The sequence below is a fragment of the Syzygium oleosum genome, unplaced genomic scaffold (genome assembly GCF_021117445.2).
Source record: "Syzygium oleosum isolate NSW1041296 unplaced genomic scaffold, Sole_v2.1 Sole_v2.01, whole genome shotgun sequence".
Taxonomy (NCBI): domain Eukaryota; kingdom Viridiplantae; phylum Streptophyta; class Magnoliopsida; order Myrtales; family Myrtaceae; genus Syzygium; species Syzygium oleosum.
Genome location: NW_026607485.1, coordinates 34,715,311 through 34,735,316, shown reverse-complemented (window position 1 = coordinate 34,735,316; position 20,006 = coordinate 34,715,311). Strand labels below are relative to the sequence as shown.

Below are 20,006 nucleotides of genomic sequence, written 5' to 3'. Positions count from 1 at the left end.
ATTTTCCATAACTCTGCCAGTATGATTACTTTTTCCTAGCCCCCAGTGTACAAAACAAAAGCCAAAAAAAAAAATCCTTGCAAAAGAAAAATACAAGTAATTTATAGTAATAATGATTTCAGGGCAGCACTGTTTCTACTCCCTGTATGACTAAATTCACTCCATTTACACTAAAAAAAAAGCCCTCAATCATTTAATTGCAAGGTGATGACCCCATTCCTTCTTTTTTCTATTTTTCTATTTCTATTTATGATCTACTTGCCATAATTAAGTATTTCACATGTTTTGGTTTTACGTGTATTAAAGAAATTTTTTAGTGTTTTCCTACATAATCCAATAACATTTTACAAGCTCCGTGTAAAAGTATGTCGCCAATATTAAGGAAAAAAGACAAATTCTTTGATATAGTAAAATACTTAAAAGTCTCCTTTTCATCATTGTTCTTATGGTAACTTATTTATTCTTTGTTTCTTTTAATTCGTCAGCTCACTTTCTTGGTGAATTTTTTATTGTTAATTTCATTAGTCTAAGATATATATCAAGTCTCTTTACTGACTATATTAAAGAATTTAACTTTTTTTCCTTACTATTGGGGAGATATTTTTACATAGAACTTGTAAAACAGTATAAAAATATCTAGGAATACACTAAAAAAATTATGCACGACGAGACATGCTGATATCTTTGCATCTTAAAAAAATTTCTTATTTTATGCAATTTTTTATTTAATAAAATTTCTCTTTAAAGTTTCACGTCGGACAAATGTAATTATGATTTTATTTTGAAAAATCTACAAATAATTTTTTTTTCTTCATCTAATGATCCTATTATATAGACACACACAATATATATAATAAGATTGATAAGACGGGAATTGATGGTGATAATTTATGGAAAATTCTAAATAAGGGCATGAAGTTCCTTCATTTTCTCAAATAAGGGTCTTAAGTAGATTTTGTTTCAAATAAGGGCTTGAAGTGGTCATGCCAGTTTCAAATAAGGACCTTACTCACCGGCCGGCTAAATATTCCAGCTGATCATGGGCATTTTCGTCCAAAGACAATTTTAACTTAAATTTTAGTTAAATTAGATTAAAAATTTAAAAATCTAAAAATTTTAAAAAAAGAAAAAAAAATGTAGGCGGGAGGGTTGGGCCGGCCGTCCCGCTTGTGGCTGCCACCCCACTGGCAATGGGGCGACGGCCACAGGTGGAGGGCCTTGATTTTTTTCTTTTTTTTTGGGTGTTTTCTTTTATACTTTTTTTAAGTTTTAGGATTTTTTTTCTTTTTTTAGTTTGTCTTTTTTATGGAAATTTTTTTGAATTTTTTAACCTAATTCAATTAAAATTTTGTGCAAAAATTAGGATTCAGGTCAAAACGATATCTTTTTAACGCAACATGGGAGATATAAAATATTACAAAAAAACCTTAATACAAAATCGAGTTTTGGACGAAGCCCTTGCCAGGTTGCTAGCGAGGGTTGCTCGCCTAGGTCCTCGCTAGCCGCGGGCGAGGCGATTCTCGTCCAGATCTGGCGAGGGCCGACCTTGCCTGTGGCTGACAAAGGTCACCCAAGTGAGGCTAGCCCTCGCATGTGGCTTTCAAGGGTAGCCTCACCCGGCCCTCTCCGAGTATTGCCGGTGGTGGGCCATCAATGAAAAGGAAAAAAAAAACATAAAAGGAGAAAATAAAGGAAAAAAATGAAAAAGAGAGTAAAGGACAAAAATGCCCTTGCCATTGAAGTCAGATTCTTCTTTGAGACTGACAAAGCCACTTTAGGCCATTATTTGAAATAAAATTTATTTTGGGCTTTTATTTGAAACAACATCCGCTTCAGACCTTTATTTGAGAAAATAATGACACTTCAAGCCCTTAAAAAATTGTCTACATTTAATTATTTCTAGATTCTACTATACAATTTATTCGTAAAAGAATTAGCTTTCTTGGAAATTTCTATTTTCGACAAAATTTGTTTTTATGAAAGTAAATTTTGAGAATTAAAAGAACATAGTTCCTTTCATGCACATGAGGGTCCTCTCTTTTTAGGTAACTAAATCCTATCTAATCATGGAGTTGTCACTTTAAATCGCAATCGAATGATTGATGGCAATTTTGGGTTTTTGATAAAAATCTATTGGATTTAATCGTACAGGGACGGATATAGTGCCCCAAAATTTCCATATGGGGGAGGAAAAGGACGGGAGTGCCCCTTGGGGAGGAGGATAGGAGTAGGATACCATTCAGGCTATAGAAGGGAATCTATAGGGAAGCCGTTTCTGTCCTCTTCCTTCCTTCTCTCCCCCCCAATTTAAACCCCCTCCCTTGGCCCCTTCTCCCTTTTCATACCTTCTAATCCAGCAAACAACAGCACTCACAACAACACACAAAACAACACCAACCTATAAAGATAACGTCGCCATCACATGAGCATGTCGTCTCATTGCTTCCTCTCTCTCCCCGCTCCCTCTACTCCCCCATCATGTCGCTCCCCCTCCAACCTCGCTGGGTATCGATATTCCACCGCCGAGCTTTCCCGTCTTCCGGGTAAGTCAGTCGTTCGGCGGCGTTCTCCTCCTCTTCTTCTTCTTCTTCTTCTTGTGTGTGAGGAGTTAACTTTTGTGAAGTTGTCAATATGTCGAGCCATGTATGCTTCTGACGAGGCGACCCTTTTGGCTGCTCAACATTGGTTTTTCACTTTCCCTTCCGCAAAAGAGAAGGCATCTTTGTCCATCAACTCTCCTCCTTTTATTTTACATCAATTCGCTCTGTCTTATAACTCTTGTTACGTGAGAGAGAGAGAGAGCGCTTATACACGAGATAGATGTTTTTCTGGGTATATATGCAAGAGGCTGGATCATTCGGGAACACCGAGAGTGAGGTTAGGTAATAGTTTCAGACTGCCCCCTCGTCTCTTGTTCTTTGCTACTTTTTACACATGCCATCATTCATCAACTTTTCTTTTCTTTTCTAACTTAATGTCAAATTCCTTCCTTTTTCCTCCTCATAGGCTCATACTTTGTTTTTGTTGTTTAAACGGTTATCCTCTATTCTGAGAACTGCTTTACTATATATTTTTTTCATTTTAGTTTGTTTCTCTATGAAAAAAAAAACGATAAAACTCTCATGATATTTTCAGAACATGTAATCTGTCATTGTCGAGACGGCCTCTGCTTTCTAAGCCTTGTCCCTCTTTTTGAACACTCGTGTTTGGTTTATACAGAAAGTTGTTAATAAATACAAACGAATGAGGAATATGGACAGCACAACACCACTAAACACTAACGCATCGAAAGCTAGAAAACATTGCAGGTGTTTGGCCTTCCGGGGATAACGACAAGCGACTTCGCTTCGATATTCGACCCAGATGTAGCGCCATATCCAAGCCTCTCACCGAAGGTAATATCATCATGCCTACCTATGATCATGCTTTTCAACCTGATTCATAATGCCAGTGTGTTGTAATATAAAGCATAGAGTTTGTGGGACCTTTTTGGGGCTTGACGTGGGACTGTCGTGCGCAGAATATGACGTGCTTCAAAATGGTCTGCCAATTATCGAGTGGCAAGAGATTGTGGAAGATGACTTGGGAGTTGAAGGAGTTGAGGTAATGCTTTGTTTCATTGTTTCTCTTGCCAGTGTCCACAGCTGCAAAAACTTTCGGCGCGAACAATACACTTGGCCAGTCAATTCTGATGAAAATTTGGGAGAAAACAATTGCGACTCTCCGTTCTCACGGAGATACATTGAGTGACATGCCGACGTGATATCGCACGTCCACTCAAATGTCATCTTTTTCGTAACTTTTTAAGATAAGTTTTAGCATGATCGAATACTCAGATATCATGTCATCCTGTCGCATGATGTGTTCCACTTGATCTTCGCGAAGGTTGCTTATCCATCGAGTGAGATCGAGAAATGTGTCGAAGCAACCAAGTCGATGCTGTGGTCGATGAGCGATGGAGAAATAAGTATATCAGCCTACGATACGGCTTGGGTTGCTCTTGTAGAGGATGTCGGCGGGAGCGGTAAACCACAGTTCCCAGAAGCTCTGCAGTGGATCGCGGACAATCAGCTTCCCGACGGTTCTTGGGGCGACGATCTCATCTTCTCCCCCCATGATCGAATCATCAACACCTTGGCTTGTGTCGTAGGTCTAAAGTACTGGAAGATTCATCCTGACAAGTGCGAAAAAGGTGTGCCTAACAATATTTTGTTCTTGGCAATTCTTTCACATCTTGAATTGACAGAGATAAATGTTTTGTTTTTTTCTCATCCTGGGATACATATTAACTTTCATTTTTTTTTGGTGATTTTAACAGGAATGTCATTCTACAAAGACAACATATCTAAACTTGGAGAGGAGAACTCCGAGCACATGCCCATTGGGTTTGAAGTTGCTTTTCCTTCGCTCATCGAGACCGCTCGGAAATTGGAGCTCGAGATATGCGACAACTCTCCCGTCTTGCAAGAGATATACAAGAAGAGGAATCTGAAGCTCAACAAGTAAGGAGTTTAATACTGGGGAGCTCAAAGCTTCTACTAACGATAGTTGTCTCTAGCTTTTCTCACACTTTTTTACTATGGTAGATATTGTATGAAAAAGTGAGGACACCTTACCTAATGAAAAAAAAACCACCATTCCCGTTAAAGCAAAATGGACCATTTTGATTTAGCTTTAGTACATGTTGGGGGTAATGATTGGGTTGTGTTTTCGTGTGACGCTCCACAAAAAAAAAAGGATACCAAAGGACATAATGCACCAAGTGCCCACAACTCTACTCCATAGCTTGGAGGGAATGGAGGGCTTGAATTGGGAAAAGCTTCTGACATTGCAGAGCGCAGATGGGTCATTCTTGTTCTCTCCCTCCTCCACTGCATTTGCACTCATGCAAACCAAGGATGCCAATTGCTTGAATTATTTAAGTAGAGCGGTCAAAAGATTCCATGGAGGAGGTAAGCAACTTTTTCAATTAGTAGGAGTTAACATCTATTTCTACCCTTGTCTTGCTATTATTATTATTTTGATTCGCCGCCTCTATACATATCTCAGGATATTAAAATATTAAACCATACATTTTATCCAGTAATTTAAACTCTAATAACATGTAAACTTTTTGGGGACCATGGTCTACTGTTCTAGAAGTTTAACCTGTATGACATATAATAAGAGAGGCGAATAAGAGGATTGAAAAGATTTAAACTCAGGACCTCTTGTTCTGTTATCATGTAAAATCTTGTGAGATTACTGTTAATTATTTTTAAAGTTTAAACTGTTAGACGAAAGCATGATATAATATTTAAATTTTTTGACAGTAGAGAAGCAGTCTTGTCCAATCGAGAAGTAGTACCAACGTCACTTTTCTTTGGCAATTATTAATTATTATCAACACTTGACACTTGGTTAGGAGGTGACCATATGAAGTCATTGATTGATATATTGATAAAAAGAGAACGTCAAGTGTGTGTCTATATATATAGAATGTTATAAATTTCACTATATGCATGTGATCTAAAGGTAGTAAAAACACTTGATTAAAGCACTTTCAAGTTGCTGATATCATTGAGTTATGAACTTTATGAAGTAACTTTCTCTTTTGCTCTAAACTTTGTTTAGTCCCGAACGTGTATCCGGTTGACTTGTTCGAACATATGTGGGCCGTTGACCGTTTGCAGCGACTCGGAATCTCTAGGTACTTCAAGGATGAGATCAAAGAATGCATAAGTTACGTTCAAAGGTAAGAAAAACCCTAAACGGGATCTTCTGTTGTTTAAGTATTCAATCTACTTAAACGCAAGAGACTCAACTCATGTAGTTGAACTGTAAGTTGAATATTAGTAGTTGTTAAGTATTCAAGACATGTCTGAAGGTCAGAAACAAATGCTGAATTTAGTTATTGAAATTTTCGTTACCCTTCAAAAATCCAAGCTTAGAAAAATCAGGCTTGATCAAAGCTTGGTTGAGCTTTGGAGCTAAGCATCGAGCCACGAATTCTAGAGTTAATTATGTCAGATTCAGATAGCTAATTTGCGTAATGAAAGCCTGTTCAATCTAAATGACAAATATTGTGTCAGATATTGGAGTGATAAAGGGATCTGCTGGGCAAGGAATTCAAGAATCAGTGATATTGATGACACTGCCATGGGATTCAGGCTCTTGAGACTCCACGGCCATGAAGTGTCTGCTGGTACTTGACAGCTCCTTCTTGGTTTCTTTCCTTTCCTCTTTTCAATTTTCTTGATTCAATACCTGGTGGAAGTAATTATGTTTATACTGCATTGCATGTCGTCAGATGTGTTTCAACGATTTAAGAGAGGGAATGAGTTCTCAAGCTTCGAGGGGCAGTCGACGGAGGCAGTCACCGGAATGTTCAATCTCTATAGGGCCTCTGAGTTGATCTTTCCAGGAGAGAAGATCCTCGAGGATGCGAACAGACATGCATTGAAGTTTTTGAGATGGAAACAAGAAGCTAACGAGCTAGTCGATAAGTGGATCATAACCAAGGACTTACCAGGCGAGGTATGTACATTACTCTTCGAACTTTGTTAGGGTATCGCTCTCCCATCCCATGCTTGGTTCGATTTTCAGGATTCTATTCTGTTACTTTGGCATATGCAATTACTAGCTGTAATATAAATCCAATTTTTGAGATACTAGAAATACCATTATCAGAAAATAAATATATAGAGTCTTCTTTTAAAGGTCGGGTACGCTCTGGATGTTCCATGGTATGCGAGCTTACCTCGTGTGGAGACAAGATATTACATAGACCAGTATGGCGGCGAAAATGACATTTGGATTGGCAAGACCCTCTACAGGTTCTTCTCTCTTTCTCTCTTTCGTTTCATGTCCTTTTTCGTGGCCCTTGTTAGTTCTAATTTCACTCTTTTTTCGAGAAGAAAGATATAAAAAAAAAAAGAGGAATGGTCAAATTCTAATCAACTATTGAACTTGCTTAATCTTGCTGGATGTAATGGCAGGATGTGGTACGTTAACAACAATGTCTATCTCGAGCTCGCAAAGCTGGATTACAACAATTGCCAAGCTTTGCACCTCTCCGAATGGGACAATTTTCAGAGGTAAGTTCACCACAATTAAAGGGTGCAAAAATATGGTTATAGAATTTGCTAATTCAAATCTGCAATTTACAGATGGTATTGCGAGAGCAAACTCGTGGACTTCGGGATAAGTGGGAAGACGCTTCTTTATTCTTACTTTACAGCAGCAGCAAGTATTTATGAACCAGATCGGGCGAGAGAGAGACTTGCGTGGGCCAAAACGAGTATGTTGGTGGACGCAATCGCCTCGTACCTGGACGGAGAGGGAACCTCTCGTGAGCAAAGAAGAGCCTTTGTTCGTGAATTTCAGCAGTTCTCCAGGAAACAGAAGCACATAAACGGGAGGTAAGATCACTTGGATCGTTGTTGTTTCTCTTTTCAGGTTAACAGAGGAGTAGCCCTAACGCGGGCACGAGCGCGCGATTCATGTTTGCCCGATGTATACTATGAGCCAGAGCTAATTCAGAATCAGAATCCATGGCCGAAAGAATAGTTTCTTGTAGGTTTTTCGAATGTCAGTTGGGTACGGAAGTTACACATGCATAACCCCACTTGCACGTCCATATATGGTCAACATAATCTCGAATTGCGTAGTGAAATCCCTAGGAAGTAATCAGCAAGCGGACATGCGGAAACCCTACATGCGCAGGCAGGGTTCGCAGAAAAGTATGCTTATGTTGTCGTTTATGTAAATCTACTACGTTGTCGTCTTCTCCCTCTCCGAAGAACAGAGACCACATTCCTCGTCCTTCTCAAGTCCAAATAACTTTTTGTTTCTCGTTCTCTTTTGTTTGGCCTGTTTCATCTGAAAACACAAGTACAACCTGTAAAGGAAAAAAGCAAACAAGAGCGCCAATCTTGGGTTGGATAAGGAGTTTACCTGTTGTCTTTCATTGGTCAGAAAGTTTTGGTCGTTTACTGTTCTTGATATTCGAATCGTGAAGATACCTTTTTCTAACGCGAAGAAAATATTGCAGGAGCTCCATTCCCAACAAGGGAGGACAAGGGCTCATTGCAGCTCTGCTTGGAGCCCTAGACCAGCTCTCGTTGGAAGTCTTGGTGGCTCGTGGTGAAGACATTGGCCATGCTCTCCGTGCTGCGGTAAGTGACCTATAATCCACTAATTAAGTTGAATATAGTTGCTACAATGTAAAACCACATCGTGATCTTTCCATTAGAAGAAGAAAAGACACGGACACCATGACCCTTCACCCTAATTGATATCATTCGCTTCAATATGGAAGCGCTAGAGTCGATGCGGTATAGACACGGTAAATTGGCCCCAACAAATTTGATGCGATGTAGAAGTTTTCAAATAATTATAGTTGAGTGACAATTTTATTATACAATTATAATTTCAAATCTGGAAGAGCTAATTTAAAGTCTTCGCAACGTGCAAGAAATGAAAATCAAATTCGAGTTTTGAAGATATATATTTCTATCGTGAAGATAAAGAATGATAAGTCATAATTGGTGCGGATATAGTACTGAATCATAAATGCGATAAATATCATAAAATATACATTTCTAAAGGCCGTCTCTTGAAATCAGAGCAACCACTTGTCTTTCAAATCCAATCCATATAGATGGATCCCAAGATGTATGAGTCAATTTATCTTCACTAATTATTAACCAAAAAAAACAAGAAACAAGTTCCTAATCACTGTCTTTTTTTGGGTGGATGTTCATAACAATCATGTAGTGGGAAAAGTGGCTGATGGGATATGAAGAGGAAGGAGATAAGTACAAAGGAGTGGTTGAACTCCTCGTGCAGATGATAGCTCTCGGCGCTGGCAACAGTACTCCCTCGGACGACCTCTCGTCTCATCCTCAATACCACCGTCTCTGCAATCTCACCAACACCATCTGCCATCACTTGGCTCATAGCCAAACTGAAAAGGCATGCGAAAACGAGAACGTCCAAGCAGAAATGGCCAGGCAAGAGCTGGTGCAGCTGGTGCTCCAGGATTCAGCGCACGGGCTCAATAGGGGCGTGAAGGACACGTTCTTCGCGGTCACGAGGAGCTTCTACTACACCGCCCACTGTGATCCCGGGATAATCAACTCCCACATTGCCAAAGTGCTCTTCGAGAGAGTGAACTAAAATTCTGTGACATAAATTGGACGACACACGTATAGATCCATTGGACTTGGTTAGTCAATTAGGAAAAAGAAGGCAAAACACATGGAATAAACAAGGAAAGCCAATGTTTCATATGCAGAAGCAGAGGGAAAATATAAGTACTGCATAGGATGATTGTCAATGCTTCATTTGGTAAATTCGAAAGTAATACTACGTACATATAATTGAATAGATCGTGCCATGACAAGATGGCCTAGCGAAAACAAGCAAGTGACATGGAGAATGACTATAATATGAGAAAGTTGAGTTGGGCCACTAGCCTCGCAATTTAAACTTTTCAATGATGATATCTTCATTTTATAATGTGTGGTATGAAAAATGTTCTTGTCTCAAATCTTTGCACTCGTCTATTTTATGCATGAGGTCATGAGAGCAACATTAATATCTTTTCTTTGTCCAAAAAAAGTAAAGGGTTTTTGCCCACATGGAAGATCTTGCCTTGCTATCAAAAGGAAAAAAGAAATGCATGATTCAGTTTTAGGTTCGCGTATGTGCATTCTAGATGGAACTGGAAGTATGACACTTAGCATCCTTTACATGTACGCAACATAGCCAAAATTGATCAGCCAATGATTGGATTGAGATCTCTCAAATTCTTCGTTTTTTAACTTGAACCCTTCATGTCATGTTACATTACTTATGATACGCATATAAGAGACCAAAATGTATTTGTAGTTTATGTGTTATGTCCTCAAAGAGATAATTAATTAGTCAATGACATCGGAGATAAGTGAATTATTTGCATTCTTGTTTGATGTGCAATGGCATCCCCATCTATGGTCTCGTAGGATTTTACGATATACGTGTGATCAGAATCTTAATCGATGCTTCGCATGCAATTGTTTGATACAATCTTGTAACCCCAACTTCATCAAACTTGAAGATGGCACGGATGTCACCCTATTCATTCTTCAAACCAAGAACGGGGGTGGCCACGAAATAAGATGTGTTCTCGATGCACTTACCACTCACATCATAAGATGTGTTCTGCAAGCAAGATGCGAGAACGACTGAATAAGATCAGCACTCTTGAATTGCTGTTTTGGAAGATGATGTTGGAGATGCAACCATTCGTGTATGATAATGTAGGAGTCCAGATCGACATGGGCTAACTGAGAATGCGCGATGGATGATGGGGACGATGTGAAGGAGAAGACAGGAGTCGTTGTTTTTCAAGAAAATGGCAGACAGACGGCTCCTGGTTACACGTGACAGAGTTGGGGTTTCTCTCTCTCGTGAAGAGTTCAAAAAAAGTGAAGATTCCCCAAATCTCATCCCATCTTTTTGAATCTTTTTGTGATGTTCTCGTCTTCTGATTTGCTCAGGATTCTTGGAGCATGTTGGGCATGGCATGATTTCTGGAAAGAATAACAGAGAATGATTTGTAAAAGTTAGTATATTAAATAGCTCGACTCGTTATAGCTGGGCATATAGATAAGTTTAACATACTCAACATTCGATAATAGTCTTGCACTCATCTATCTGACAACGCAATTGAAATAAAGTGGTTGAGACACACTAATTTTCAACTTGTGCAACTATTTAAACAGAATGGATTAGGAAAAGAATGGGAGTGGCGATGTTGGAATCGAATGGAGATTAGTGCTTGTACCACTCTATTTGGCAACGCACTGGGATGAGATTGAACTCCATTATTAATGTGCTTCTGTTGAGGTGCGCATGACTGTGCTAGAGAATCTCAAGAGCATAGACTGGGTTAGGTTTAGGGCAGTTAACGCAATCCCAATTGGCGTATAACTCGTCAACTTAAATATATTAATGAACTTGCACTCGGGCTCTCTTTTGGTGATCTCCTTAGATGAAGGTACCAAGCTTCTATTGCATGTCACAAAAATTGGTATTAGTGTTTCTAATGCGTGTTACAACAAGCTGCATTACAGCTTTTGGTCGATTGATGGGCTATGGATGTTTATTGGCATGTTGATGCAAAATGATGTTTAGATTAAGGGGGAATGTGCCAAAGACTAGAACTCACACGTAAGGAAAAAATTGTTGAGTTGCACATGTGGATCGTGATTTAATTTTTTTTAAAATAAAATGCGGGTCCAATCAAATATATTGATATGCTCACGAGCTCTCCTTTAATGATATGTTGATGCAACTGACAAGTGTCATATGAAAAAGCATCCAAATCCAAACTCCTGTTGGTCTAGATATTAGCATACTTTTCGTGTTAGTGGGATGATACTTACTCATTCCCACCCTTACGAGATAACCTCATGATAATGGAAATATATGCTAATAATTCTACGAGAAAATCGGACCTTTCGCCGCAACGAAATTTCGTGGCTAGAGGCTTGGAATTTCATGGCCAAGGCTTCCCACTACAAAACTATTCGGGACGGAAAAGTGGTGGCTAAAGGCCTGTGGCGGTAGACCTTGGCGACAAAAGCGAGTAATTTCATGGCTAAAGAGAGCTCATGAGCATATCAATATATTCAATTAGACCTACCTTTTATCTTAAAAAAAATTAATCACAATCCAAATGTGCGAGAGTTCCTGCTACAAAACATTTCAGGACGGAAAAGTGGTGGCTAAAGGCCCATGGCGGTAGACCTTGGCGACGAAATCGAGTAATTTCATGGCTGAAAATACGCTTCTCGCCATGAAAAATATTTCGTGACAAATGGGAAAAAAAATGGACGCTCAGGAGCGACAGATTTTATGTCGTGGCTAAAAGGGTCAACAACATTTTGTGACGAAAATTTCGTGGGTTATTGTAGCTTTGGTGACAAAATTTTTCGTGGCTAATGATATGATTTTGTGGCTAAAAGCCCATTTGTTTTTCGCCATGAATACAATCGTCACAATTGGCTGCGAAAAGTCCATTTTGAATATATTTGCAGTTTTTTCACCACGAAAATTTCGTCGCTAATAGTATTATTTTGTACGTTATTTTCACCGTGGCTAAAATGGTGCGAATTTGCTACGAAGTTCGCCTCTTAAAGTTCTTTGAAAATTTTTACTATACATTTTAGGCTCGATTTGCAAATCTCGGTACTTTAAATTCTATTTTTGCAGCCATCCAAACACATCATAAATTAAGAAAATTAGAAAAATTAAATTTAAAAATTACAATTATAATGCATCAATAATCGCACGGCAGTCCAACCCTCTTCAATGATGGAAAAAAAAGAGAGAAGAAACCAAGACCATAGCAACACCTAAAGGTTATAAATGAACTCGAACAAGACATGGCTCAAATCCATGCAAAGACAATATATGAATAAATTTCGGGCCAACACTGGTCGAAAGGATTACATTGACAAGTCATAAAAATATTTATGACTAAATTTAGTCAAATTAAAATATTTATGACTGAATTGACATCCGCACAATAGGTATATGACATTTTTGGTCGTTTTTCCCTTCTAATTTTAATCTCGCTTTGAAAAAGCTACATAATCTTTTTTATAGGGAATCTAATCCAGAAGCTTAAACTTACGAGGTGGAGAAAGGTTAGCATACACAAAAATTATTACGGCGATTAGGGTAAATCCCCTGCACATAAATTTACCAATCACCCTAATAACGAGGGAACATATTCCCACTGGTGGATGGGAGAGAGTGAAGCAGACAGGCTAGGTACAACAAAGGGCAAAAAGGAAGTTCACCATCAAACTGGACAAATAGAAAAGCTCATGGGTCCATATTGCACAGCCATTTGCCAAAGGGCAAAAAGAAAGAAAACTGAAGAACAAGGGGTAGAATAACAGAGGACGATGCAGGGTTTTTGGCGGGTAACCCATTGTAGCAAGGAGGCCCGCCCCTCTGAGCTCTCGAGAACCCCACTCAGCAACTGCTCGTAGAACTGATGTCTGGCCATTCCTGGGGAGGGAAGGGGCCACGTGAGATCGTGGATTCACTGTCACCCTTTTGCAGGCACAAGCGGCGAACATGCATGCAGATGATAGAGAGAGAGAGAGAGAGAGAGAGAGAGAGAAGGGGGGGAAAGAGACAGCCACGATGCCCGTGAAAAAAGGGGAGAAAGCGATTCTGTGGACCGAAACACTCATCATTCCACGAGCAAGCCACTCCTCTCCCTCCTCATCGTCTCAGCTTTTATATGATGATCTTGTGCGTGGCGAGCATGCGCTGAGTCTCTCTCTCTCTCTCTCTTTCTCTCTTCCTCCAAGAAACTGTGGATTTTGGGACGAAAGTTCCCTTTATGGCACGAAGACCGTCGCGAAAAGTTGGCGTAACATGAGGAATAATGATACCTCGCCCATTATATATTGTTAAGTGATAGTTTTTTTTTTCATTTAATCATAGGAATTCATTATGGATGTGGTGTTGTAATATTTTGTTCTCATCTTGTAAATGTTGTAAATAACTCTATGCTTTTCATTATGAGATAGACATAAAAATGAGAGGAATTGCCCATCTAGTCCGAGATCTTATGGTAATCGAAATTTGTGCACACACCAGAGCTTTTGCATGCATAGCACTGACGCCATCAACACGTTAACATCGACCCGAGCAGTCCAATCATTGTCACGTCAGAGACCACGTTAACTTGTTGTCGCGTAGCCTGCCATGTTAGTAGCCACAGTTGTAGCGTAGCCTATCCATGTCAAACTCAAATGTATATTTACCACGTTAGCTTGTTATCACGTATCCTGCCATGTGAGCAGTCACTTCAGCTTTTTAAAAAGTAGCTTGTCACGTCAGCAACCACGTCTCGCATAGCCTGTACACGTTAGCTGTCGGTTCGCATAACCAGCTTTCTTGTTTCTCTACCACCAGTTGATTAGACTGGTATGCTTTCACTAAGACACATCTACCTAGGTATTTTCTTGGATATTTTCTCCAATAAGTTGATCATACTTGAGATCTCTACTAAGGCACATCCACGTGAGCTGTTTTTTTTGGATCTTTTTCTCCAAATTTCAATTGCTTTTTTTTACGTTACGTGATGATAGAGCTAATTGAAAAATAATTAGGAGTTTTCCATATTTCCCTTGATGTTTCATATATCTAAGGGCTGTTGATTATCTTTATTGATTGCGCATATACTTATAAACGCCTTATTTTACTCTTCATATGAAACAATATACGAGATTTATGCAATTCTCTATTCCGCATTATTCTTATATGACCCAAATTTACCTCAAAAAAAGAAGAAGCAATATCTGATTGCTCGGCCGGCAAGATATCAAGAGATCTTACCCTTGTTAAAAGTTTTATTGTGTCGGCCCATTTACCCACAAATACTCTGGCCACGATTCTCTCAGCATATGAAATGAGAAGTCGGATTGCTAAGTCCGTTAGGCCTTCCGAGTTCCAAAACTCCCGACAGCCCAAATCTTTTGCAGCCTCCTCACCTCGCGAACCAGCCAAGTTTCGTTTTGAATGAGTTCAGTCCGCACCCTCGGCCACGACACTGTTCCTGTCAAACACAACTCTGGTTTTTTGGAGAGAGAATGCCGAGAGAGGAAAGGAGAGGAGAAGAGAGGGGAGGGGAGGGTCGAGCCGGGTCGGAGGCTCTTCGGAGGTGCTCAAAAGAGTTGCTTGTACTGTTTAAGAGCATATCTCTGATACCTTTCGGAGCTGAGTGAAATCAGCGACTAGTTTGACTAGAGTGTTTAGCGGACGTTGATAAGATTCTTCCATTTAGCAGCATCTTATGATGGCACAGTCTTAAAGTGAAGGGCGAGGTTCAAACGAGGAAAGACTTACGATGGATACCTAGGCACCACCGAGAGACGAGGAAGGGCGTCGTAAGAGATGACATACTTCGGGAAACTAAAAATAAGCGTAGATCGAAAAATTCCCTAATAGGTCAACCTTTCGAAGAAATCTTGGATTAGTTTGACTAGAGTGTTTAGCGGAAATTTGAGGTGAGTGACTTTTATCACTTCTATGCTTTAATAAACGTGCATACTTGCCCCACTAGCTCAAATATATACTATGATGAGATATAAAAATGAAGGTTTTAGGGCAATGATATTTTATTACCGGATCAGGCTTTGGCTATTTTTTCAGCCATTTGGGCGCTACATTAGATATGCGTTGAAAAGGTAGGCGTATCGAAAATTTCATCGCGATTATGGAATCGAGTTATTTGATTAGCACTTGTTGTCAACTTACGTGTGATGAGATATGAACATGTCCATAGACTAATCTTGTTTCGAGATTTAAATAGGAGCAAATGTGATCACCGGGGGCTTAATCACAACCGATGTGCTTTTCGAGGCAAAATCATAGCAAATATGGTTTTCGGGCCTTGTCACCTAGCGAAATATGACCATAGGGTTCTTGACAACGAGGTGTGATAGAAAATGCATATCTTTCTTAAAATTGCATTATTCACAACTTGATTCTATATAAGTGGTATTAGTCACTTGCCGAGGCGCGGTTTTGTTCACCCTTTTGACCTTTCTAGGTTTTGAGGTTAAGGATTTGTGAGTATTGCGTTACGAATGAGAATACAGGGATTGTTTGAAAATACGATTTTGCTAAAAAAAATCTCGGAACAATGTTAAGAAATTGAAATTTATTTTCGGTTGAGAATTCTTTTTTTGTGAATATTGATTTATGACAATTTGGAACTTACGATGAGATTTATCTTGCAAAAAGAATTATATTTAGGGTGTGTTTGTTGCACGGAAAATGAATGATTTGAAAAATATTTTCACCGTCCGTGAAAATATTTAGACCACGAAAATATTTTGATATAAATTGTAGTCGATAATGAAAAAAAATTTCATTGACTAACTATTTCGAATAATACAAGCAATTACTTTTAAGAAAATATTTTCCAAATCATCAATTTTCTACATAACAAATGGAGCCTTAATTAACATTTGTATACGTTTTATGTTGAAGCATTTTATAGCTACGTCCTATGGATTGAGTGTAACAGTATGAATCGCTAACGTATCTATATCATCGTCACAAAATCCCCGTCTTTAGAGCCTGCTAAAGCAAAATTGTATTGTGTGGTGTTGGCGCGAAATCTTTAGTGACAAATAGAAAATGATCAATAATAATTAATATAAGTGCACTGAAAGTCCTAAAATTTTTAAAAAGTGCAATTTAGTTCTAAAACTTGTCACGAAAGTGCAATCGAATTATAAAACTTTCAAAATGTGCAATCAAATCCTAAAACTCATCACGAAAGTGCAATTAGGTCCTAAAAAATTCAATAACTTCAAACAAATTTAGGACTTGATTGTATCAATTTGACAAGTTTTAAGACTTGATTGCACTTTTTGAAAGTTTTAGAACTCAATTACACTTCGTGATAAGTTATAAGATTTAATTGTACTTTTTAAAAGTTTTAGCTCAATTATTGTTGACAATTTTCTTTTTGCCGCGATTGCTTGAGATATGGGCTAGCTCATCCCTGCCTTTGCCCTTTGCTCCCCAAGACCCCAAATCGCTTGAATCGACGAAATCAATCGGCGTGGGATGATGCACCACCATGGAGCCGGTCATTGGATTGTGATTGGAGGGACTCGAGTGTGGCGGCGGGGATGGTGTTCTTTGGCATTAATTATGGTTAATATCTAATTATGATTACGACACAATGTCCCACAATGCGACAAAGTTTACCCTTTAGGTTTCCACCTATATCAACAGGTGGCTCGGCCCAGAAGTACGTCTTGACAATAGTATGCATACTCAACCCCTCAATGGGTTCTAACCATAACGGCATGAGTATAATCCATTAATATCATCCTTCAATGACCCACAAATCAAATTCAAAATCCATCTCAAAACTCAGGTTCACTAATCTAAACATATAACTTTTCACGATTCAATTCATCAAACGTGGTACGTTTTATAAACCAAATTCATAAATCAATAACCTTTCCTAATTCTTTTCATAAAACGTTTTGCAAATCATTCGCAGGAAATCAACTCAAACTATTTTTTAAAAAATCATTTTTTGAATTTTCTTTCTTTCTTTCTTTCTTTTTCTTTTCTTTTCTTTTTGCTTCTTCCTTTGCCGATCGCCGACCACGACGACAGTCGTGCGAGCTCGGACCTCACCAAATCAGGTGAGCTCGCCCGAGGCTGGTGAGCTCAGGCCAAGCCAAATCGGATGGGCGAGGCTAGAAATCACCTATGGTCGGTCGCCAGCCCTGTCGTTGTGGTCAGCAATCGGCCAAGGATGAAGCAAAATAGAGATAAGAAAAATATATATATAAAAAATAAATTGAAAAATATGATTTTTTTTATAATTTTCTTTACCAAAATACTTTCCAGTTCTTTTAGATTTTAGCCAAACACTAAAAAATGAAATCATTTTCCTGAAAAATATTTCCAGAAATTGTACATTTCCCATGAACCAAACGGACCCTTAGTTAGCCACCTTAGACTCTTATTTGAGAGTAAGTTTGCTAATCAGGCCCTTATTTGAAATAAAGTCTACTTTAAACCCATTTTAAAGAAAACGGCTGTATCAAACACAACATGTATTAGAGGATCCAACCACGTCTTTTTAGCAAATGAAAAGTAAGGGTAGATAGGTCTGTATAAAGCTAATTTTACTAAAGCGTTAATATCACGAAAACCCCAAACTTGTATACCTGTGATAAATTTGTTGAAAAAAATTAGAAGAACAAATTCCGTAATACTGTTTGTTGTAACAAGAATAAATTCAAGAGAGTGATAATAAAAGCAAAATAGGAGATGAGTTATGATTAGCCGAATCTCCTTAAGGCGATTAGTTCCTGCCAATGGTACCAAGCAGCTTCACAAACTATGGGCACATTTGGTTCAACTTTTAAAATGCTACTTAGGGGAATGCAAATACCTTTAGATTAAAGTCCCTTAGAGAAATACAAGTGGTGTTTGGTAAAAAATCATTTGTAAAGCTACTTTGGCCCAAGTAGTGTTTAGTAAAAAAAATTTTGCCAAAGGGTTTTGGGAATTATCCTTTTTATTAAAAAAAAAATCTATCCTACCCTTCGCCGGAGCCGACGAAGGCCTACGGCCGCCGGCGAGCTAGATCTGGCGCTGGCAACCGTCGCCCAAGGTCAAGCGACCCCCGGCGGGCTAGATCTGCAATTGGCGGTCGTTGCCCGAGGCCAGGTGACCCTCGGCGAGGGTCGCGCGACCCGGGCGGCCGGCGCCTAGGTCACGCGACCCAAGCATCGGCCGCCTGGGTCATGCAACCTCGCTGGCCTCTCGCCGGCCCGATCCAGTGTCGATTTCCCTCGCCGGCCATCTCACAAAGAAGATGAACAGTACCAAGAGGGGCAAAACCAGAATAAGCCAAAATAAGTGAGGGTAGTTTGGGGACAAAAAAGTTTGGTGTAGCATTCCACAAATGCTGAAAGCCCAAAGCTGGTCCGGACCAGCTTTGGGCTTTCGGCATTCCAAATGCTAGCATTTGGCCAATGCCAGGCCGAATGCTGAACCAAACGGTTCGGCATTTTGGAAAGGGGCTTTCGAGGCTGAAAGCTCATTCCCAAAGCTGAACCAAACGGGACCTATGCCTCCCAAGATATAACACTTCGAACCTATTTGTATCAGCACTATACAAATACGACTTTGCCGAACACTTCTTCAAACAGGCACATTTGAGGAATATTGTTAAAGAGAATATTGTTAAAGAGAAAACTCAAGAGACGCTCTAGAAGTACTTCGAGGAATTCTTTCTCTATGTCTGCTTTGAACTCAGAAGACACGTCTATTTATAGACGAGGGAAAATAACGATTACGTACACGTGCACTAATGTCATAATGGTTACACGCACTAATGTCGAGCCACTAATGTCATAACGGTTACACATGCACTAATGTCATAACGGTCACACGTGCACTAATGTTGAGCCATTAACATGTAACGGTTACAACAAAATTTACCCTCCGATAATTTTCGTTGAATTTTACCGTCAAATTATTGAGTTGGATGACACGTGACAGTCGATAGATGTACTAGTTTAGAGTTTTACCCTCTGTTTATCATAGGTGTATCAATTTGTGATTTTTTGTGATATTAATCCAATTTAACGGAAATTAACGGAGAGTAAATTTGTCACAAAATGTACTAGTTTGGGGTTTTTTGTTGTCAAAAAATTAGTTTTGGCTAAATTCGTCACAGGTGTACTGATTTAGAGTTTTTTGTGATAAAAAAATTAGTTTTGGGTAAATTTATCGTAAGTGTACTAATTTAGAGTTTTTCGTGGTATTAACCATTTACTAAAACTTGTTACATAACAATTTCTAAATACAATAATACAAAGTGTATAATTCGAGCAATATTACAAGAAAATTTATGTGGAAATCAATTTATGACTAAAACTTAATTTGGTTAATAATTGTTAATTCATAATCTAATTATAAGTTACGACTAATATTACGAAAAACCCCAAACTGGTGTGACAAATTCACCATAAATTAATTTTTTGACAATTAAAAACCTTAAACGGATATACCTATGATAAATTTACCTCAAACTAATTTTTTATCCATCAAAACTCCTAAACTATACACTAGTGACAAATTTACCCTCTATTATTTCCGTTAATTTGGATTAATATCACGAAAAAGCACAAATCGGTACACCTGTGATAAACTGAGGATAAAACTCCAAACTAATATACCCATCAACTATCAAGTAGTATCCAACTCGGCAATTTGAATTTGACGGTAAAATTTAACGAAACTAACGGAGGATAAACTTGTCACAGATGTACTGATTTGGATTTTTTGATGGTCAAAAAATTAAATTAGGTGCATTTATCACAGGTATATAAGTGAGGTTTTTCGTAATATTAACACTTACAATTTTTTTTTTTTGGTCGAATCACTTATAAGTTACCATGAAATGA

The 20,006-nt window shown here is 38.7% G+C and overlaps 1 protein-coding gene across 1 annotated transcript; it reads left to right on the top strand.

The window, feature by feature from the left end:
• Window positions 1-2,360: 2,360 nt before the first annotated feature.
• LOC115680704 (ent-copalyl diphosphate synthase 1) lies at window positions 2,361-9,445 on the top strand. Its single transcript, XM_056318639.1, has 14 exons — window positions 2,361-2,543; window positions 3,309-3,395; window positions 3,521-3,603; window positions 3,886-4,192; window positions 4,319-4,502; window positions 4,738-4,952; window positions 5,614-5,734; window positions 6,072-6,184; window positions 6,290-6,516; window positions 6,700-6,815; window positions 6,978-7,076; window positions 7,149-7,400; window positions 8,033-8,156; window positions 8,758-9,445. Exons 1-14 carry the CDS (start codon window positions 2,423-2,425, stop codon window positions 9,157-9,159), a joined length of 2,451 nt encoding a protein of 816 aa, XP_056174614.1. The 5' UTR covers window positions 2,361-2,422; the 3' UTR covers window positions 9,160-9,445.
• Window positions 9,446-20,006: the final 10,561 nt, after the last annotated feature.

Coding starts and splice junctions, on each gene's coding strand:
- LOC115680704 (XM_056318639.1), top strand. CDS start 2,423: ATGAGCATGTCGTCTCATTGCTTCCTCTCTCTCCCCGCTCCCTCTACT. Junction 5,735..6,071: donor TGCATAAGTTACGTTCAAAG/GTAAGAAAAACC, acceptor ATATTGTGTCAG/ATATTGGAGTGATAAAGGGA. Junction 6,517..6,699: donor CCAAGGACTTACCAGGCGAG/GTATGTACATTA, acceptor CTTCTTTTAAAG/GTCGGGTACGCTCTGGATGT.